This window comes from Cupressus sempervirens, chromosome 5, assembly GCF_028749045.1.
Source record: "Cupressus sempervirens isolate cs-2001-9-10 chromosome 5, ASM2874904v1, whole genome shotgun sequence".
Taxonomy (NCBI): Eukaryota; Viridiplantae; Streptophyta; class Pinopsida; order Cupressales; family Cupressaceae; genus Cupressus; species Cupressus sempervirens.
The window spans coordinates 521,999,988-522,024,118 of record NC_143122.1 but is presented as its reverse complement, the minus strand read 5'-3'; the positions used below and the strand labels follow the sequence as shown (position 1 = coordinate 522,024,118).

Here is a 24,131-nt window from a genome sequence, read left to right as displayed (position 1 = left end):
TAAAAAAACACCATTTGTAAGGTTTCCTAAAGACTAACATAGCCAAGAGACCAAAGGTAACACAGTTATGCCCCCTAAACACAGACCAATTCCAAACCAAGGCAAATAGGGGTGCAAAGGCCTCAAGTAGCATCTATTTCCAGGTTTTTACCACTTTGATTTTTTTTCTTTTGTTTTTTTTGGAATATATAATTTTTTTGGAGATACATCAAAGCACTTATTACTAAGATCATCATATTTTTAGAACATTTTCCAATTTTTAAAATTTTGATAGTATATCATTTTTTTTTTTTTTTTAAAGATCAACAAATATGTACAAAGATCCCCCCAAAGAAAACAAGCATCATGGATAGAACTTCTTTAAGTGCAAGACATTGATAGGATTAGGGAGTTGCTCTCCCTCTACTATAGATAGTAAATAGGCACTAGACCCAAAAGTTGTTGTAATAATGTAAGGTCCAAGCCAATTAGGTTTAAATTTACCCTTTTGATCTCTATTCTATTGATTCTTAGGATTTTCACATAGGACAAGATTCCCACCTAGAATTCTCTAGGGTGAACTTTTTTGTTGAATGCTTTTGACCTGCACTATTGATAGACCATCATATGGTCAAATGATGCTTGGTGTTTCTCATGGTATGAAGTTTTTCATCTATAACTAGACCTTTGAGGGAAACTCTGAGTGAAGGAATCTCAACCTCTAAAGGTAGCATTGTTTCAACACCATATGTAAGGGCAAAAGGAGTAGCTCCAGTAGGAGTATGAATACTCATTCTATAGGCCCACAAATCCAGATTTATTTATAAGTTCCAATCCCTACCATTCTTATGAACTATTTTATGCAAGATTTTGAGAATGGTTTTATTTGATGCTTTTGGTCGACCATTTCCTTGTGGGAAGTAAACGGAGGACCAATGTTGTTTTATCTTGAATTTCTTACAAAATTCTTTAAGGTCCTTTTTTTAAAACTGGCCTCTATTTTCAATGATAATTTTGGAAGGAACTCCATATCTATAGATAATATGATTCAAAATAAATGGACAAACTATCTTTCCTGAGGCAACAGAAAGTGGGACAACTTCTACACATTTAGTGAAGTAATTAGTAGCATTGATAATAAACTTGTGTCCACCTGATGAGTTGGGATGAATTTTCCCAATAAGATCAAAGGACCAATATTGAAATAGCCAATGAGAGATAGAAGGAATGAGTTCCTTGCTTGGAGCATGTATCAGGTTACTATGTTTTTGACACTTTTCACATGACTTTGCAAAAGCTACTGCATTAATCTACATTGTAGGCCAATAGTATCATGCCCCAAGCAACTATCAAGCCATGGAAAGACCATTGAATTGTCCTCTATAGATTCCCTCATGGATGTCAACTAATGCTTGATCAGATTCTTCCTTTTCTAAGCATCTAAGAAGTGTTCCATTTAGACCACTCCTATACAAATCTCTAGAGACTTAGAGGCATTTCAAAAAAGGTTTCTATCTTTAGATCGGTTAGAGGTGTTAGGTATAATGCCATCATGAAGGTATGAATAAATGACACCATAACACAGTACAAACAACATGACTTTCTTGGGAATCATAGATAGGGTGATGTAGATCTTCCACTTGGAATTCAAATCTTGATTCGTGTTGCTTTAATTGAAGAAGTGAAGCACTTGTATATATAGCATCAACCACTTTGTTTTCTACTCTACGGATTTTTTGAAATGAGACAAATGTGAAGTAGCATCTCAAGGAATAAACCATTTGTTTGTAAGGTACCAATTTCTCATTTTTTGTTAAATAATTGTCATTGACTTGATTGATTATTAGCTATGAATCCCCATAGATGTGTAACTCTATAATTCTCCATTCTATAGCTATCTTAAGTTCATTTGTTAAAGCTTCATACTCAGCAATGTTATTTGTACATGGAAATAATAACTTGTACGATTTAGGAATTATGTACCCATGAGGATAAACGAACAACACACTAGCTCCATAACCATTTTGCATAAATGACCCATTAAACATCTTCCATGTTCTTTTAGCCATATAAATGAGGTGCTCATCTAGGAAATCAACTTGAATAGGTACGTTATCTTGTAGTGGGAAATCAGCCAATTGATCTCCTATGGCTTTCCCTTTAATTGCTTTACGCTCAATGTACTCTATGTCAAACTCTGAAAGGATCATCATCCATTTAGCAAGTCTACCCATGAGGGTAGCCTTATGTAGTAAATACTTAAGTGGATCAATTTTTCCTATGAGGTGTATAGTGTGCACAAGCATATAATGTGGCAAATTTTGGGAAGCAAACACAACTATGAGGCAAGCTTTCTCAATACTGGTGTAATTAACCTCATATAAAACAAGAGTTTGACTAATGTAGTATATTTCTCTTTCTTTCCCATGTTCATCCAGTTGAGCTAATAATGTCCCCAAGGAAGGCTTTGTCACTAAAATGTATAGAATAAGTGGTTTCCCTAGGATAGGAGGCATTAAAATAGGAGGATTTGCCAAGTATTTCTTGATTTGATCTATGCTCTTTTAGTACTTTTCATTCCATACACATTTTATTCCTTTATGTAAGTTCTTGTTGAAAGTTTGAGCTCTATCTGCCAACTATGAAATAAACCTCCTTATAGATTGAAGATGCCCTTGAAGAATCCTCATTTGACTAATGTTTTTAGGAGGTGGCATATCCATGATTGCTTGAACTTTTTTAGGGTCCATCTCTATTCCTTTTGCTGAAATAATGAATCCTAGTAATTTTCCAGAGGTGACTCCAAATGCACACTTCTTAGGATTTAACCTTAATTGAAATTGTTCCATGTGTTGTAGAATGACTTCTAAATTATTTAAGTGTGTATCTCTTTTCTTAGACTTGGCCAAGGTGTCATCCACATAATCTTCCATGTTATTATGCATCATATCATAAAAAATAGTTGTCATGGCTTGTTGATAAGTGGCTCCTACATTTTTTACTCCAAAAGGTATAATGTTCCAATAATAGATACCCCATGCACAAGTGAATACGATCTTTTCTTGATCTTCAGAAGCTATCTTAATTTGATTACATCCGAAAAAACCATCCATTAAGGAATAAATCACATAACCCGCAATCATATCCACTATTATGTCTATATTAGAAAGTAGAAAATCATCCTTTGGGCATGCTCTATTAACATCTCTAAAATCTATTCAAACTTGAATGGTTTTGTCATGTTTTGAAACTGGTATAGTGTTTGATATCTATTTAGCATAGTCAATAGCTCTTATTAATTTTGCACCAAGGAGTTTATCTAATTCTACCTTGACTAGGAGAGCTATGTGAGGATGCATCTTTCTCAATTTCTCCTTAACTAATTTTACACCTAGAGCTATGGATAAGTGATGCATAATAAGATTAGTGTCCAACCCTGGCATATCTAAATAAGTCCATGCAAAATTGATCTTCTTTTCTCGTATGAACTTAATGTAGGATTCTTTTTCTTGGGATAACAAAGACTCAGCCAAATGTACCATTTGTGGAGCTTCATCCATACCCAAATTGATCACTTGTGTTAGTTCAATAAGCATTAAATATCTATCTTGAAAATAACTAGGGAGATGATCAACTACCTCATCCTTAGATGCCTCAGAGAGGATTTCACCCTTGGATAAGTCCTTTCTTTTTAATTTTTTTGGTTCTGACACTGCCACATAGTGGTTTTTACCATTAGAACTCCTATTCTTTTTATTTTCTTTCCTCTTTATTTTACAACTAAGGTACTTGATGTATGGCTCTATCATGTCGGTAGCTGGTTCACTGGTGGAAGAGACTATGGGTTTAATGGCATTCAAATAGTAGGCTATCTCATAATCATTTTGAAATATTAAAAGCTTAGATTCATGATTGCATTGGGACCAATAAATCAAATTAGGATGAACAAGGGGTAAATCAATGATTGGTTCAAGGTTATGGATATGAATGATATCTCTCATGACCAAAGAGTTAGAGTCTATCAAGTAACTTCCTAAACTACCCAAATTAGGATTTGTCCTAACAAGTAAAGAATTGTCCACTAAGGTAACATGTGAGTTCAAATCATCTGATCCTACACATTAATCATCGACTAACTTAGGTTGAGAACTATATGTATGAACAACATCAATGTCCATATCAATTATAGAAAGCTCTGAGAGGGAGTCCCATTGATACTCATTAGAATCTATTTCTAAATCTTGACTAGGATGCTTACACCATGAAGGCTTGGGACATCTAGACATGGAAGCCTCAATATCATCAAGGGTCACACTCTCTTGTTCTAAATTAGCAACTGTCTCATGAGATACTAGACTATCTGAATCTTCCCAAAGGAGATTAATAGAAGGGTCCCAATCTTCATACATATCTTATTGATTTTCCAAGTTAGGTATGTACTCTTGTTCTTTTTCACTATTTGACTTATAAAGAATAGAAGCAACATTATTGTGATTTACATATCCTAGGCCAACTGACTTCTTAGACTTTCATTTGAAAAGACCACAATCAAGGGATTTGGCTCTAGCATCTAATCTATTACTAAGAGGGCCATGTCCAAGATAGCCCATCTTCTTGACAAAAGTATGCCCTCTTCCATAAGCTTTAGGAGAGGGAGTGAAGTTCTTATCATGCATATATTTCTCTATAAATCCAATCTCTAACTACCGCATCTTCTTTCTCATCTTGAATAGGCACTGAGGACTATACAAATGTGTCAAATAATGTCATAGCTGAAGAGGAAGGTTTCATCTATTGTGAAGGTTTACCATAAGACCTAGGTGAAATAGGTAATGTTACAAAGGAGTTGAGTTGATATCCCCCATGCCAAGGTCTATGGATTTGAACTTGTCTTTATATTTAGCTAAAGTTACATCAAAATCATCTACTTCTCTATTGAGGGGAACATGAGTACTTGCTAAAATCAAATTAATAGACAAAGTATTATCCCAAGGTATACAAATCTCTATTCTAGTGTAAAGGAACTTAACACACTGATGATAAGTAGATGGCACTACTTGCATATCATGAATCCATGGTCTACCAAGTAAAATATTGTACGCAAGGGGTCCAACATCAACTATTTGGAATAAAATATCTTTTTCAATAGGACCAACCCTAATGGGAAGGATGGCCAACCCCTTTGAACTTCTCTCTACCTCATCATAGGATTTGATAATAATCCTCCTTCTACTATCAATAACTTGTTTAGAATAACCTAATGTCTTTAAAAGACTCAAAGAAAAAATATTAAGCCCAACACCCCCATTTATCAATAGATGCTTGACACAGGTCCTATGGATCATGACCTCAATATGAAGGGCAAGGTTGTGCAAATGGCTCACAGATTTATCATCTTCCTCTACAAACGAAAGGTAATGAGGGCTAGCAATATGATTAACCATGTTCTAGAATTGATCGACATATAAATTGTTGGGGACATTCACCATGCATTGAGCATCCTCATGGACTTCTTTGTGTCTCAAAGACAACTCTAAAAGCTCAAAGATACAAATTTGAATAGGGGTTCTTTGCAATTGATCAACAAGATTATAATTTGACATAGGATTAACCACTGATCTTGAAGGAACATACTTGGATTGCATTTGTTTTGGCTTACTTGGTTGGTTTGAACTAGGTCCTTTAACGAAAAGGGTCCCTTGACTTCGTGTAACGACATTGAGACTTTGGGAAGATGCTTTGTTAGGTTTACTTGATTGGTTTGAATTGAGTCCACTAATGACAAGGGGACCTTAAGATGAATCTCTAGACTGAGCACCCCTTAGCACCAAAATAGGTTTTTTACTAAAGATAGGAGAGCTCAAGTTTAATTCATAACCACTATGATCTTTATCTTCCATAATGTTGACACTTTATTCTACAACCTTAAGAGCATATTGACAACATTTTCTATATTTACATAAGTGTAATTAATTGTAGCCTTACCATTCTTAGGTTGGGAAGCTTCCCCTTTCTTATACTTGGGAAAAGGCTTTTTGAATGTTGTGTGATCAGCATTAGTATTTAATCCATCTATTTCAAGTTTTCCATTCTCAATAAGATCTTGAACAATATGCTTAAATCTCCCACAATTTTCAATATCGTGTCCAATACCATTGTAAAGCTTACAATAGGCCTTCTCATCCCACCACCATGGCTTAACTTTAGGTATGCAAAACTTTGCGACATCATAAGGGCACACAAGATTATGAGAAAGGAGCTTTGGGAATATCTCTTCATATGACTCACCCAATTGTGTAAAGTTATGTTTCTCTCCTTTAGGCCTTTCTTGATATCTTGGCTTGTTACTTTGTTGATTAGCACTAGCCAAATGGAGAACAGCTTGCCCTTTAGGCTTAGGAATCTACAACTCCATCATTAACCACTTGTTTTTTTCTTATTTCAATATGTGTTCTTTCCTTTATCCTTTTTATTATTGTTATTTTGACCATTGTTGTTGTTTCCATTTTTTGTCAAAATACCTTGCTCTCTCAAAAAATCCTCAATTTTAAATGTAGCTTCAACCATGATATCAAAAGACTCAAAAACCATCTTATTAACTTCATACTTCATCTCAAGAACCATGTTACTAATGAGGATTTCAATCTTTTCTTTCTCAGGCATAGTCCTCGAATAGTGAGAGCACTATCGTCTCCATCTTTGTAACAAAGGTTTCTCCTTGATTTTTATTTGTGTGACATAAGTCCAATAGTGAGATAGATTGTGAAAGATTTTATGCAAAGTGTTAAAAAAATCTCTAAATTAATTAGTGAATGTCTTAATAGGAGGAGTTATATTTGTAAACCATTCCATTGGTTGACCCTTAAGACTAATTGGAAATAATCTCATTAGATATTAGTCCTCATGATGAAACTCAAAACTCATAGTATAGAATTGATGCTCATGATCATTTGGATCCCAATTTCCATCATATTTGTGATATTGGGGGATCTCAATTCTTATAGGAAAATCTTTAATGTCAACACTCTTATCAAAAGGATTAGGACAAATTGAATCAAGTGAAAAAGAACTCTTGGTTGTTGATATTTGCTTCAGTTGTTTCTTCAATTGGTCAAATTCTTTTTATAGAGGGATTGTGATTTTGAATCTTTTTATCTACATCAAAGTTTTAAGGGACCTTGGCACCCTTGTTGATTAAACATTGAAAGAATGCATCTCTATTTTGGTCCATATATGCTTCCATACATTGCTGAAAATGTGGTTCTGGTTGCATAGCCAGGAAATCATAAGCATTATAGTCAAAGTTTGAGCTACCACCTCCATATCATGAACCATGATGAGCTTGTTGTGAAGGTTGTCTTGAAACTCTAGGAGGTGTTGGTCTCCTATAATAATCATGTATTGAAGCTCTCCTTCATCTAGGGCTAGGAGATCGGGAAGACATTCTTGAGTGTCTTCCACTTCATGGAGTTTTAGGAGGGGTAGATGGAGGAGAGTTGTTTCCACCACCAATGTGCACATTGTTGAATTGATTGTCAAGTTGCAAAGCCATGAGAAGGTCTTGTGCTTCTTGATGAGATTTCCTTTCTATCTATAATAACTTTCCTTTCTTCCTCTAGGCATCTAAATTGTTCTTCCTTCTTAGCTTGTTCTTCTAGAAGGGATTTTCTCTCTCGCTCAAGTACTTTGAGTCTACCATTTGCATAACCTAAAGGTGTCATGAGCGGTGTACATGATCTTGACTATCTAAATCAGTTACCAGTAAATGTTGCATTCACATGAGTGCTAGAAGGCTCACTAATATAATCATCATATTGGGATTTCTCTTCTTGATATCCATAAAGCTTACCTTTCTTAGCCCTCTGGTATGCATCCAAATATCTATCCTCCTTAGTATGGGGTGAGGTTGGTCTATTTTCACAAGTGGGACTGCCACTCAAGAGGTCAATATAGTATTCACCACTTTGATTCTTCTTTTGTTGAGCCATTATAAAATCCATGTCCATATCCGAGTAAGGTAATGCCAAGGATGTACTCAACTCAATAAGGTCACTACTAGGGTAAAAAAAAGCTTCTATAATATTCTCAGGCAATTGAAGAAACATAGGTTCTTTTCCCTTATGTCTTTGATGAGTTTGAATTAAAGGTAATATTTTAAAGATGACTTGAGGTTGCTTTTCTTGATCTACTTGATATCTTGTTGTAACCAACATGAAAGAAAAGGTACTAGGTGATAGGATAACCCTAAGAAATGTTGGTACCAAACTAGGATAGTAAAAACACTCACTTGTCCAAAAGAGATGTGATGAGATAGAATTTTGCAATAGGCATAAACCAACAGAGGTGCCCACAACTTTGGGTGAATAACTAAGTTATAAATAATTAAAATTGAATTTTTATGAAAGTGGATGGAAAAGAAATTACTAAGACTCTCTAAGCATAATATCAAAGAATCCAAAGGTATATCTTTCTCAACAAGGATGGTCTCTAAGTCATCAACTCCAAACAAGGTCACTTGTGAAATCAAAGATTATTAATTCAAGGGGTCAAAGCACAATAACCCAAGGTGCAAACAAGTTTCTAAGAATGGGGTTAGTAGCCTAATTTGAACTAGATCAACCTAAGGAGACTGGAAATAATAGGATAGAAAAGTAGTTTGATTATAAAGTCTCAATTCAAGAACTCAAATTTTATTTGTTTTAAATATCCAGCTAGGTGTGATAAATTTTGAATCATAAACTAGGCACACAAGACAATGATTAGGTATTTCAAGAAAATATCTTCAAACAATGAGCAAGGGGAAAAGCAACCTTGCACATAAACAAGAATAGTGTTATAATATCTATCTAATCTCTAAAACCACCACTGTGTATGTTCTCAAAATGTTTTCCAATCATGCACATAGTCTAAGAAAATAAAATTTGGCAGCACTATGGTTCTTAGTAAAATTTTGCAATCTAGAGTGGGCAAAATGATTTTTTGGCACACTAGGGTTTTGACATATTCTAAGAATTTAATCAATTAGAGATATTGAGGAGATCTGACAACCCAACAAAAGACTACACCTATGAGAATTTTTCTCACAAGAATATTTATATAGTGGTTGCTACTACCACATAAAAAATGGCTATTATCGCTTGAGGTTTCCATCCATGTGATTTATCCAATAAAAAGAATGTCCACTAAGATTAACCCTCTCTAATCAAAGAAGACTCACAAAGTTGTACCACATAGGGACTTAGTTTGGATTCAAAGACTCTAAGTTTCTAATATGCCCAAAAGGGAACAAAGCATACACTCTAGCCTCTTCACCTTACCCAAACATAGCAAACAAGATTCTTTGACATGCTAATTCAAAATCACCTCACCAAATTTTTGAAAAATCCAACAACAAATGCCACCAATCTCAAAAGAGAAAGTACTAATGGATGTTGAGAATAAATCCAAGCAAAATAGTGAGATAATAACAAATATTGTTTCCTACCTACAAGGGGATCTATTATTGAGAAGATCTTCACATGTAAGGAAATAAAATGAAGTACATTCTCTCAAGAACTCTACAAATAGTGTTCATAGGGCCTAATTATTATGTGAAACACATATGCTTGAAAGTAAATCTAGATCCAATTTTAGAGCACCAAATGAAGTGTGAATCTATGAAAGCATGTAAAAGCACTCAAGCCAAACACATGAGAGAGTTCATTTTACTTCTAAATCCAAGTGTTATAGAGATCAAACAAAAAAAACCTAGTAATTCTTACAACACATCTTTTCTCTATTGCACTTTTTGTTTATGCTTGAATGCTCTCTTACAATGAACAAAGCAATAAGCAAAACAAGCAAACACAAGATATGCAATATATATCCAACTTATACAAAATTAGGGTTAGATCTGAATTTTTTTTTTAAGGGTGATAATAATCATAAAATAACTCAAATGAAAGTTCACATCATGCATTGATCCATATGAAAATTAAATGCAAGCTATTCATTAAATGCCCTTTTTTGAATATTGATTTTTGACCTAGTCAATAAGATTGGACCTATATGATATGAATTCGGATTCAAAACCATAAATATAGAAAAGGGACCCCTATCAAAAATAAAAAATCTTTTAAAAAATGTTAGAATTTTGAAAAGATCTTTTCATTTGTGCCCTAGAGAGCCATTTTGTCAAAACAAATCAGTTTTTGCAAATCCAATTATTGAGCCCTAATATGATCTCTAAAATCAAAATACAAAGAATCAACTCTATTTAGAATTTAGAGAGATTTCCAAAAATGCAGACGTTTCAAAAAACAAAATTAATTTGTGCTCTAAAATTATTTTTCATTAAAAATCAAGAAAAAATTATAAAAAATTGAAAATAACTTAGAAAATTCTAAAAATTGGACTAAAGCTTTTTTAATATGTTACCACCTTGAAAAAAAAATTCAAACCAAAACACTAAGCTATTTGGGAGATATGATCAAATCTTTCAGATCTAGGATTTTTTGTCTCCAAACAAATCTACACAAATGGGTTAACTCCAAAAATATCTAAAACTAGCACGTAAAGGTAGATTGCACTATAAATGTATTGCTAAAATGTGAACACACTTCAATGAGTCACTATATCCAAGATTTTTCAAGAATGAGGTTTCAAATGGTGGCTCATAGCTCTCTATTCATGGAGTGCAAGGGTTTGTGATGGAGGCCCTCAGTTTGACCTAGTTTGTGCCCATGCAAGCACACCATAAAATGAGAGGTTCAAGGATCAAATTATGAATGTAAATGAGGATGCAAACTAGTTGAAATGATAACAATGCAAACTAGTACAAGAAAAGGAAATCTTAGCTATGAAAGGAAATAACAATGCAATATTAATCTTTGAAAACAAATATGGCTCTAAGATAATATCAAAGTACAAAGATGAAACTTGATGATGGAAGCCATAGATGCAAGAGAGAATAAGACAAGAGAGAGAAGTTTCAATGAAGCTCCAATGTCCAAATCCTAAGGCTCAAACTCCTTCAAAATTGCTCTCTAAACTTGTAGCATAACAATACTATAGAAACAAGCTATTTTCTCTATATCTCTCTCTCTCTATTGCTCTATATCAAAATGAGAAGGAGAGGGCTCTTTATAAAAAAAAATGTGGAGGTGAGAGGCTTCTCACAATCAATATGGGATAATATAGTTTGATCCATGTGAGACAAAATTTCACCAATGAGAAAAGAGGAGTGTTTGAGAAGAAAGTGGAAAGAGGAAAAAGATGAATCCCACTTAGAGATATGTGCATTCAAGTGTAGAGGAAAAAAAAAGAATTATTTATTTTTATTTAATTTATTTCTTTTTTTCAAGTGGGATTTTATTTAATTAAAAGGGAGCAAGTTCTTTTAATTAAATTGAAAGAGAGATTTTTCTCTTAATTAAGTAAATATGGATTAATTATTTAATTAAAAGAGAGGTTTTCTTTTAATTAAATAAGATAAGATATTCTTTTAATTAAATAAGATAGGATAAAATGATCAAAGCTTAGGAAATGTTGAAATAATTGAATTAATTATAATTTGATCAAATATATTGATTTGAATTGATTTAATAAAATATTGCAATCCGTTGATTTAGGAAATTTGATAAATTGAATAATGGGGTCCCATAGAGGGACCATTTTAGGGTGCATATAGTTGGATGTTGCCCATGAGCATTTGATGAAGAGTTGAGTAATAATTCAAACCTACAATAGAAAGAAGGCCTCTCTTCTAGAATTTAACTTTAGATATAATGCCAAGTTCATATATTGGCTATTTTAATGTTGAGTTCCAATATAGGGTATTTTTTAAATAGAAGGACCTAAAAAAATATAATGAATGCTATGAATTGAAATATGAGACCTGTTAGGATGGAGGAGGGCTTACCAGCATCTCTTAGGATGAGATCTCAACTTGGAAACCCCACAACCATTCTCATTCAAGGAATTTAATTCCTAGTATTCCTATCTAACAAGGCTCCCATAAAATAACCCCCACAACCACAAAAGAGCAAATACACCATAAAGATCTAATCACATCATTTAGAGATGCATAACCAACATAATTTTACATGAAACAAACAAACTTTATTTTTCATGAATTACACAGTTTTTAAATTAAATAGAGACCTACTTAGTTTCCTGAGTTAGCATGAAGATGAGGCCTTGAGTGTGTGAGGGATGAAAGCTTCCAGCCTCAAACTCCAATGTATTTCCTTCCTTGGTTCTAAGTGTCTCCTTGTGTAGGTTTCCTTTTGAGTTTATACAAGTAAAAATCTTCCAGAATAAAGATTTGACTATAGTCTTTTTCCAAATAATTTCCATTTTTTGGTTGTCAGGAAAGCTCTTAATTTATAGTGTATTTAGGGTTGTTTTAATAGTTTCATCCATTGAACCCTTCATTTCACTAAGGTTTAATTAAATAAATATTCTATTTGTTTTAAAAAATAGTTAACAATTTTGCCAAGGTTGATGGTTATCTAGTTTGTGTGGGTAGATGATTTCAAGAACATTGTGTGGTGTAGTGGTTAAGTTGTGAAGTTCCTCCTCCAATGTCTTGGTTTCAAATATTTTTCTATCCAAGTCTAATCTCTATGTGTGGTCTATTATGGGTTCAATACCTCAACTAGAGAAGAGTTTCTTGAAGAGTCCTATAGAAGAATTGGTAGAGGATAGGTTTGACAAGTTGTAGGCTCGAGATTCTAGTATCTTAATATAGTTTATTTCATTTAATCTTATTTTAGTTATTTCTTTATACAAGAAATCACATTAACACACACAATATATATCTATATTTATTTGGGCATATACATGTTCACCCCATATATACTCAAATAACTATATACATAAAAACCAAGATAAAATTCAAATAAAGACTAAAATAAACAATTAATTATTTTAAACATAAATCTCCCTCAAGCTCCCAATATTAGGGCAACTAACTCTCCTATAAGGAAATTCCTAGGTTCGGGGTACCCATTCATGGTTCTATCTCCAAATAAATTATTATAGATTCTTTTGTACCTATAACTATATACACCTACATCACAAATAATTGTACAAATATATCTGCAAATCTCATGATATACATCATATAGTACTATAAGAATTAATTAGGTTAGCAGGATAAATAAAATCCATAAAACCAATAACACATAAACTAAATGATATGTATATGTGTTTGCATATATAATAAATGTATCTCTAGTGTCTTATGTAAGTTAACATCACATCTCTTATCTCTCACTAGTAAATTTGAACTCAATTTTTGATGAATTTTGGTCAAAATTTCAACTCAGGTTGGTCAAAATTTTGACCAAGACATTCATCAAAAAATTTAATTTTTTCTAGGTCTGATTTGTCATTGTTGATCAAAATTATCACCAATGTTTGATCAATTTTTTTTTATGCTGTATCAAGCAATTATTTCTTATCCAAGCCATTTAATTTGCAACCTTTTAAATCTCTACAAAGATAAAATTGGAGTAGGAAAATTTTTCTTCTCAAAGGTGTTCTGTCCATTCCATTATTTGTTCAACAGACAAGAAATATCTAGTTCAACATATAATGGAATGGATGCTTTACAATCAGAGGACACCTTTGAGAAGAAAAATTCTCCTACTCCAACTTTATATTTGCACAGATTTAAAAGGTTGCAAATTAAATGGCTTGGATAAGAAACAATTGCTTGAAAGCATGGAACAAATGGATATTTATGCATAGGGAACCATCAATTATGTGAGTGATATAGATGTAGTCAAATTTTTTGGGTTCAAACCCACCAATTAATATAAGGTTTCTAATCTCCACAAGGTCAACATTGTGGTTGTAAGGGCTATGGAGAGGGCACTTCTTTATTGTCTGTTGATTCACTTGCACCATAGACTGACAATCTTCATCTTTGTTGTGGGCTCCTATCCCCTATGTGAGTGCTGATGTAGAAGCCAAAGTGAAAGCATGTTGAATGATATTTCTAATCTTGACTTGGTCAATATTGTTGATTTAAGGGCTATGGACTGGGCAATTCTTCAATGTCCAATTAGTGGTAGCATTACATCCTCTTTAACTGTTACATGTACATCCCTTGGAGGAAATAGGTTGTTCACTACTTCTTTTTGCCTTGCACTTTCTTCTTTGCGGGTTTTTCTTAAACACAACTCTACATCCATCCCCAGTTTCAAGCAATTCAGCAATGCTTCTATTTGCTGCAAAAAAAATACCCATTTCTTGTTTTAGTTTCTGATAGGTCTTGCTCAACTCTTTCATTTGAAGAGAAGGTTTCTCTTTTGGCAATAGCACATAAAACATCTCAAGGTAAAATTGAAGATGAAAATGAGTACACACATACGATTGAATTACCTCAAACAAGCTTCACCCTTAGAGAAATTCAACAACACATGAACCAAAAACACAAAAGCTATGGGAAGAGAAATAGATATTAAATAGTGTAAGAAAACTTGGCAACTATACACAACAAGTAATATGAAACATAATCACAACAACTATGCACGACAAGTTATATGAAAGGTAAATATGCATAGCCTAATGATTAGTAATCATACATATGAAAGCACGATACTTAGAATATCAGCAGTGATACTAAACCTGATTCCTAATCGGTATGTTGAACTATAGTAGATGTCTTCAACTCAATATGAATAAGTAGATAATACAAAAGAGATTCTCAATAGACTTGTACGCATATCTGTATATATGTGTACCAATCATATATGTAATTTTATATATATCAATCTTTTAGTTAATACATAGGTTAGGACAAGTTCAATTGATCATTGGACAATCGAGGAATCAATAGTCTACAATTAAATGGATTGAGAAAAATGACTAAAGTGGCCAACTGAATTATCAAGATGATATACATAATGAATATGATAATAATGGCAGTATTGTGTAAGGAGTAAAGACAATCCATAGTTATGATTTGTTTATAACAAACAACAATAGTTCATATATTAAGGAAAGCATCCATGATTACTGTTGGAGGAAATATAATTAGTTGATCAAATCAGCAAGATGGATTAATTCACATGAAGAAGTGTGATTTTTTTCATGAGACAAAATCACTTGATGTGACTTCTATCATCATGTCTCCTCAAAACATATTAAAGAAGACTAAATTACTTCTCAAAGGACATCAATCACATGTATTCATAATTACACACCATAATCAAGCCCTTAAGGAGCCTTATCGCAGCCAAGAAGGGTCATATTGATCCACAATTATCAAGATAAAGAAATGCACATGCATCTAGACTCAAACAGAGATAACATCACAACAAGATAATCACATAAAAAAGATGGACAATAATCAGAGACGGTGATAATCATATTTGCAGATTCATAAAGAGATTTCTATAAAGGGTGATTGCATCAATAATTCATTTACCCATTCATACATTCTCAAGTTATAACAGGCTTCTCTTTAGATCAACTATCATATCAGGATTACTATTTGGATAAAAAATTGTACTCATCCAATCCATACAGGATTGATTCACAAAAATATCCAAATATCTATCTTGCAAAATCAAATATTGTATTTGCAACTCATACAATCTATAAAGAGAAGAATTAGAAACATATCAAACTTCTTCCCATCCTAAATTTGATTCTATTTTTCCAAGAGCATTATTGATATTATTGAAATTGACATACTAGATATAATTTTTTATATAAATTTATCTCCATTATCTGAAGTAGTCCAGATATAAGGTTTATATAGCTAATATTTGTTTGATCTAGATAGCATCCACCAATGGTAAATAGTCTTGGGTTTGAGTCTCCTTGAACTTAACACATAATAATAATTAATTTCAATAAATAATAAAATAATAAATAAACTAGACTTCAACCCATTACCTATAAAAAGAAAATTGGTCATATTATGATAAGTGAGGATATAGGACAAGTGTTGAAGTTCTTCAATTTTTTTACCTACCTACTTGTCCACCTAAAGTATAAAATAATTAGAAGGATGCATATTATGGCTACATCAAGTTGGCAAGAAAGAAAGTGTATTAAGATTTGATGATGTTGAAATCCTTCTTACTAAGGACATGAAGAGGAAGAATAATGAAACTTCATTAGGAAACACTTTCATAAACAACAAAGGGGGCAAATCACAAGGAGGTAATCATTACCAGGGAGGAATGTCCAAATGACTATTGGACTTCATATTCAACAATAACCACATTAGCTATCATCCCTAATCCATTTATAGTGTGTCACAATCTCTATATAGAATGTCACAATGTATATATAGAGTGTCACAATGTCTATGACCTTACTTATTTCTAATAGTCTCTTTTCAACACTATGGATTGTGGAAGCTACCCATGCTATTCACACTATAATACTCACAAAATATAATTTTCAATCATAACTGAAAGTATTAAGAACTCACTTTTTCAATTCAAAGGCCTTAGCCACTAGAAAGATCTGGTCATGTTCTCCCCACACAATCAAAATGTCCTACAAAACACACAATCATTAGTCCTTGAATACAACTTTGGATAAAAGGCATTCAAGTAGGAGAAAAAAATGCCATGTAAATTAAAACATCATGCATAAGAAACAAGCAAGTAGGAAATGCCTTCTCAAGAATAGGAAGAGGGGGCAAGTTCAGTGTTAATAATAAGGCCTTTCAACAACTCTTTTTTCTCTACTCTATTTTTCACATACAAATTCTATAGCACAGTCCAAAACATGGACAATGTAGTGTTATGGCTCTGAATTTGACAATTTTTAGTCTTTTTAATGTAAAATAGTAGTAAATTGAGAATACAAGCTTGCTTGAATTTGTATAGAATTTAGAAACTATGTTTCTCCTAACTCTTCTTACCTAGCAAAGGTGCTAAATGAGTTATATTAGATATGTTAGAAGACTTTAAGGGTTTCACTAAATCAATAGGTGGCTTGGGAAGTTTATATAGTGTGGTTTTGTGGGGTGGAGATAGATTAAGAGGTGAGACATTGGCAGAGAATTTTGATGGACCACCACAATGAGATATTGAGGAATGAAGGATAGGGTCAGATTTGAATGAAGACTCTATATGCTTAGATGCCAATGGGCCACTGCCATGTATACTTGACTAATTAGACAACAACTTGCCTATCAATAGACATTAAACAACATGTCATTTGATTCTCTTAGAAATTGAAAGTAGTTGGAATGTCAAACCTTACCATAGGTATCCTTTGAACTGAAGCTAGCACAAGCAACGTGTTTGCTCAAATGCCTCTATTTGGTTCTTCCAAAATTGGTTGACCTCTTGATATGCCATTTTGACTCAATAGGTGAGTAGTACGAAGGTTTTCAGCTGATTCAACAAGATTCAACTCATTCTTTTTTGATCTTGTATATTGATTATTGGATTGTGATAATAGAGACGTATGCCACAAATAGACAATAGTCTCAATTCCAATTGTTGTCCCTAATCTTGTTGCAAATTTACTTCCTCTACCAGTTATATTACCACTTCCACCACCAATTGCAACTGGCAAAGCATAAAGTGTGCAGATTTCTCTGTGTTAATGTGCTTGTATCTAGTATCTTGTCAACATTGTGAGACTTCCTATACATGGATGGTGCCAAGGGTACTACTTTACTACCAACCATTGGATGCTTGGTAGTACAAAGTCTATACTCAACCTCTTCGGGTCTTGCCTATGCACACAGGCATATTCATGTTATAGATCACTCAAAAAATTCAATCATCTTAAATTGCTACTTACTCTAACAAACAAAATATAACAAGGATTCAATAATAAAAATGTAGATAATAAAGAACAAATTAAGATCCTCATGGAAAATTGGAATTGAACTAAAATTTGTCAAAAATAGCCTGCTACTACCAATTTGATTGTTGCACTTTTGAACTGCTAAATTCTAAGAGAATATTAGGAATTTGCAATTTATGGACAACAACCTATTGAAGCATGTATAAATATAAGAGAAAGAAGAACATAAACATACACCATGGACATGTATTCTTTGAAATGAAAGCATCCAAGAATGTAAGCAAAAGCAGAACTATTGAAGTGTAACATGCCTCATTATGCACTCTTGATATTGCCAAAGTTGACCACAAAAATTCAACTATGAATAATGATATATTATATAATCAAAGTAAAAAAGGAATTTGATATTCATGACAGTCAGTTTTCAAAGTATAGTATACTACATAGGTTGAAGAAGAAAAGTATCCTAAACTAAACATCACTATATGAAAATTATGCATTTTATCCCACAAGAACTTTAGCATTGGAACAACTACTTCTAAAGTATACTAAAAACAAACAGGGCATAACATTTATATAGAAAAGAAATAACAAAATTTCATTAAAATATAGCATATGTCTTGTTGTGTGTGTTGACTATGGATGTCTATTTGCTTTGCTTTGTAAGATGACTTGTAGCATTTAACTAATGAGTAAATCTAAAATAAAATGTTTCCAGAACTATGCATTCTACTTGACATTTGATAATAACAATAGTTATAAGAAAGATCTATTTTCTCACTGTTCTATGAAATTTTGCATAAAAAATCCTTAGTATTTTGTCATTCTTCACTTTCCAAGTTGGATCAGATAGATTGTTAAAGATGTGACTCCATGTCTAAGCTTTTCCTTGAAGACTAGACTCCTAAACATGGATCAAAAGATAATTTTGTCTACATGATCAATCTATAATGTAGCGTCCTCACATAATTTTATAAATTTAAGTCAATAAAATGTGAAGTTCATGAAGCAAACTGGAAAATAGTAAGATCTCTATCTCGCTATACTAAAAACTCTGCATAAATATCCTTTAGTATTCTATCATTCTTCCCTTCCCAAGATGGATGAGATAGATTGATACAAATGTGATTCTATCTCTGAAATTTTAGTCGATGACTAGACTCCCAAGAATAGAACTTTTTTTTTTTTTTGGTCTACAGTGTGAATCTATAATGCAACATCCTTACATAATTCTATAAATTTATGCCAATAAAATTTGTAGTTTGTGAAACAAATTAGTAAAATGACCATGTCCATGCTTGGAATTTATGATAATAATAGTTTCAACAACAAAGACCAAAATAAAGAACTCACCTATAAAATACTAGCCAAACAAATTCAAATTATCAATTGAACAAAAAATTAATCTTAAGCTAAATCTTTTGATGTCTTCATCTATATTTTACAGTATCCTCGTTCCAAGTAAGGGAGTGCTTAAATACCTCTAATTGGGTAGGTTCAACTTGCAGAGATGAAAGTGGAGAAGATGACTCAAATCTGTCTAACTGCAAAATATGATTTCTATATAAAAGTACATCAAAAACAAATCTAGCATATGATAGTCAGAATACAAGCAAAATCATTCTTTGGATAATTATATTTGGCATTAAGACAACTAACAAAAAAGACCTTGATATCAAGCATACAACTAAAAATAGCCATTAATGCAAATCCGTTAAGTCAAAGATTTTCCAACATAAAATTCAAATATTCCAACTAAATAAGCTAGTGCTTTCTATTGAAAGCATTTTGAACAGAAAAAACTATTAAATTATAATTGTCTTTTAAGAATATTCTAAAAAGCTATGATGAGTGTGAATCTCACTTTATCTTTAGTAGAAATATGATAACATCTTAAAATCCATACAAAAATAATCTCATGGATGACTTTCACAGGATAAACATGTTTGATAGGAATAAAGGATTTATAGTAGACCCCTTTTTTATGTTTAAAAAAAATAGAGAAATGCAATGTACCTACATGGAATTATCAAAACTAGAGGTAGATTCATCATATTCTGGATAGAATTCAAAACTCACTTCTCCATCATCTTCCTCTAGGTTATTAAGCTGATATTCAATATGCTACTCCTTAGCAATCTTCTTTACATGAGGTTCAAGTGCCTCAAGAGTAGCAAGCCCCTTTCTATATAAATGCCAGTGTTCCATTGAGAAAAGGAAATAATTGGTGAGAAAAGTACCATGGATTGATTTCTTGAAACTTAAAAAGATAGAGTGGGGGAAGAGTGCAAGCATTGTAGTTATAAACCTAAGCAATATAGTGATGAGTAGCTTGAGTTAAAAGACTACAAGATTGCCCTTGCTTCAAAGACTTTATTCAAAAAACAAGGAGTGTCAACTTATTCTCATAGTCCTCTTTAATTGATTGCAAATGTTCAAAGGTAAATATTTCCCCTTTACCAGTCTTAGATTTTCCTTTTGCTCTCTCTGCTCGCATATGCTCGTATGTTTGTCTGAAATTGTTAATATACTCATAAAAATATATTTCTCTAACAGTACCACTTAACATAAAATAGGGGGAAATAAAGAATAAATAAACTACTATCTACCTTTTTGCATCACAATGCTCTTTCAGTTCCTACAACTAGACACAGAAATGTGAGGAGAGAGGACACAAGTCAACTATACTTATGTAGTATCACAGATTTAGAAGATACTTTGACAAAACAATAATATTAGATTTATCACTTTTATGTTTTGTATATTTTCTGTGAGGAAATCTTCATCCTTAAAAGCAATTTTCATGGTAAAACAATGATCAAGTATCTAAGATCATTAGTTCAAACTTTCAGGTCCACAGTGCCAATATTGTATTATTGTTCTCATTTCACTAAATTGGCAAAAAGTTATGTCATTAAGTTCAAGGCTTGCCCCCTCCCTTCATTTTTTATTTTTTATTTTTTGTGTAGAGAGATCAAGCAGCAAGCAAGAAAGATGGAGGTGGGGTGAGAGGGAAAACATACATGAAAATATTAAAAGAGCATTCCTTGAAACCCTAGATCCATATTTCATTAGGAGAATAGCACGAGAATGGGAAGAACAAAGATCAAGGGATGGTGAAGCATCCTTATGGAACATAGCTTTTGACTAGAGCATGAAGCATGATTACTTATTAGTTTAGTACCAACCTTTAAGTAAATGCAACAAATTGGATCTTGTAGACCCTTATTCTTAATTGACTCTTATTCAGCTAAAAAGAATTTGGAAAATTTTCATTCCAACATAGTTAGGTATTGAATTGAACATTGATGGTGCTTGTGATGTGAATATCAGGATTTAACTGTGTGATTTTTGAGTCAAACTCGATGACCCATGTTTCATGAGTAGTGATTCAACATGAATCCATCTCTCATGAGAATAAATGGAACACTTAGCACTCATTGGATCTAGGTGATGCTCACAGGGGTGAAGCACCGGGACTTCTCGGGAGGTCACCCATCCCAGTACTACTCCAGCTTGAGCGCGCTTAACTACGAAGTTTCCTCCACAATTAAACCCAAAGCTTGCAACCTCATTTGCAAAACCTTCACCAAGTGTTGTGCCTTATGAACCATTCATTAGAAAGCTCCTTACGCTCATCAATTGATAAGTAGGAGATGATTTCCACAGCTAGTCAAATTGTGATGTGAATATTAGGATTTAACTGTGTGATTTTTGAGTCAAACTATGTGAATATCACAATTTGACTAGCTGTGGAAATCATCTCCTACTTATCAATTGATGAGCTTAAGGGGCTTTCTAATGAATGGTTCATAAGGCACAACACTTGGTGAAGGTTTCGCAAATGGGGTTGCAAGCTTTGGGTTTAACTGTGGAGGAATCTCCGTAGTTAAGCACGCTCAAGCTGGAGTAGTACTGGGATGGGTGAACTCCCGGGAAGTCCCGGTGCTTCACCCCTGTGAGCATCACCTAGATCCAATGAGTGCTAAGTGTTCCATTTATTCTCATGAGAGATGGATTCATGTTGAATCACTACTCATGAAACATGGGTCATCGAGTTTGACTCAAAAATCACACAGTTAAATCCTGATATTCACATCACAATTTGACTAGCTATGGAAATCATCTCCTACTTATCAATTGATGGTGCTACTAGGGGCCATCTAGGAGTAGCATGTGCTAGTTGTTTGCTTCATGATAAGAAGGGAATTTTTCTTCAATTATTTTTTGTAATCTTGGTATTAAAATAAAAAACAAAGATAAATGGGAAGCTCCCACAGAAGAGTTAATCTTAATGCCTAATAAGGGTTGCAAAGAATTATTAATTGAAGGTGACTCAAGCACTGGTAACGACATTGAGCAAAGGTTAATAGTCCTAATTGGCACATGAGATTGTATGCCAAAGAAGCTTTGGGGTGGATGAAAAGGTATTCCAAAGTCTAGTTTGTGCACTACCATTACGAAGAAAGCTAAGCTGTTGATTTGTTGGCTAACAAGGAATTGATAATAATATTACAATTTCAATAGAGATCTTTGATATATTGGCATGGGAGGGTCTCCATAAAATTACTAAGTTAGATAAAGAAGTTATAAATTACATTTTCCACTTGATTCTTTTTGGCATCTAGAAGCAATAGGTGGCTTGTGCATGACATGATTAGGTGTCATAAGTGTACAATGTGTGTGGTGAGATATTACAACATCTAGTATTTAATAGGGAAGATTCACTTGTTGTAAAATGAGGTTCTTCAATCAGTTCTTTGAACTTTCTATAGATAGGTATGGTGTGTTGGGCCTTATGTTTAACTAGCTTGGGCTTCTTTGTAATAATGTAATCATGTGCTCCTTCCTCTAGAGATCTACTTAATAAAGCCCAAGTTCAGATTTCAGATTTGAAAAGATATTTTATTGTCTAAATTGAGCTTTAGTTCCCATCAATGTGAATTTTGGGCCATAAAAGGTGTTGGAGAAAGGTCATTTTGGGTCGCAAGCTACCTAGTGGATTTCTAGTCAAAATTTGAGGAGGTAATAATTTGTGTTAATATATAGTAGTGTATTGTTAATTTCTTTGTTTTAATGTTGATGGAGATGATTTTTGTAATGTAGCTTCAAAGGAGCCTCTAGTAGTTTCTTGTGAACCAGTCCTAGCAAAAGACATGACAATGAAAGAATTTAATATCCTTAGTAGCAATGTAGGGATTTTGATGAAATTTTAGTAGGAATGTAAGGATTCTGGTGGTTTATTCATGAAAATATGGTTATTTCCCATCATCATGAATTGTTGGAAGAGTGGTTATTCCTGTTGAAAAATGTACATTGGACACCATGCATATCATAAAATAGTAATGCAAATGAAGTAAAATAACATTTAACTGGGTAAATCAGAGTCTTAGAAATTCTTGGAGAAACTATATGATGTATGTGATAGTAGGATAAATATTTAACATGGCTGTCACATTGGAATATTGGAGAAAACTTAGTACCAAATATCTAATCATGGGTCATGGTTTTGAGAAAATGGTTTATGTAATACCACTTATTGATGTTGTGCAAAATTGTTTCTATTAAAACAAGTACAAGAGTAGTTGTTGAGGTTGGCTCAGTAACCTTTTGCTTGTCAACTAAAATTTGATCGAGCATCTCTTGTAGTTTACATTTGTGAGTTGGCGAAGCATGGATTGAGAATGTGGCTACATTGTTCTCATTTCATTGTTCACGTGGATGAATGCAACTAGGTTGTCTGATGCTTCAAAAGCTTTCCATGGAGACTTTTTAGGTGTATTAATAATTGTGTTTCTTTAGTTATATAATGAGTATGTGAGTGTTATTAGAACTTGGGTTTTCCCTTTGAAAAGGTTTTCCCAAGGTACATCTAGTGTCATCTTGTGGCATGTTTGTCATTTTCTTACATTTTGTATTCTAATTGCTTTTTTTGCATAACTTTCTCTAATATGGGTTATGTGGAAATGATTATTATTACTGCAAAATTATTTTTTGATTCTCTTCTTCCATATGTAAATGACACTCTAGAATGGCAGAACTACTGGAGTTCATTTGTCTAGTATGGACTTAGCCACAAATGACAAGAGAAAGCATGGTGAGTAGGGCTAGCACTCAATGGAAAACTATTCTAAGGGTATCTGTCTCCCTTGTTGGGATATTCTTAGTTTTTGACAATTGAAGGGGTGATATTGTTATTGTGGCTTTGACTTTTTTGTGTAGGCTTATATACAGATGGCACCCTATCCCAATAGTGCCAATGTCTCTCAATGTTGACTTTCAAAAATATAATGCCTCAGTGTGTGATGGGATTTTTAATTTGTGTGCTTAAAGGTGGCAACTGATTTTTTTTAATGTTCCTTGGATTTCTCTATTGTATA

The 24,131-nt window shown here is 33.1% G+C and overlaps 1 protein-coding gene and 1 pseudogene across 1 annotated transcript in view; both read right to left on the bottom strand.

Annotated features, from left to right (window-relative positions):
* Positions 1 to 16,081: 16,081 nt before the first annotated feature.
* The window catches only part of LOC149556995 (putative serine/threonine-protein kinase At1g09600), a 289,816-nt gene continuing 281,766 nt past the window's right edge, over positions 16,082 to 24,131 (bottom strand). Inside the window, exon 7 of the mRNA XM_089831643.1 lies at positions 16,082 to 16,482. Coding sequence (XP_089687769.1) covers positions 16,473 to 16,482 — 10 coding nt within the window. The 3' untranslated portion in view covers positions 16,082 to 16,472. The remainder of the gene's footprint in view (positions 16,483 to 24,131) is intronic.
* Positions 16,839 to 23,633, bottom strand: LOC149556997 (uncharacterized; annotated as a pseudogene).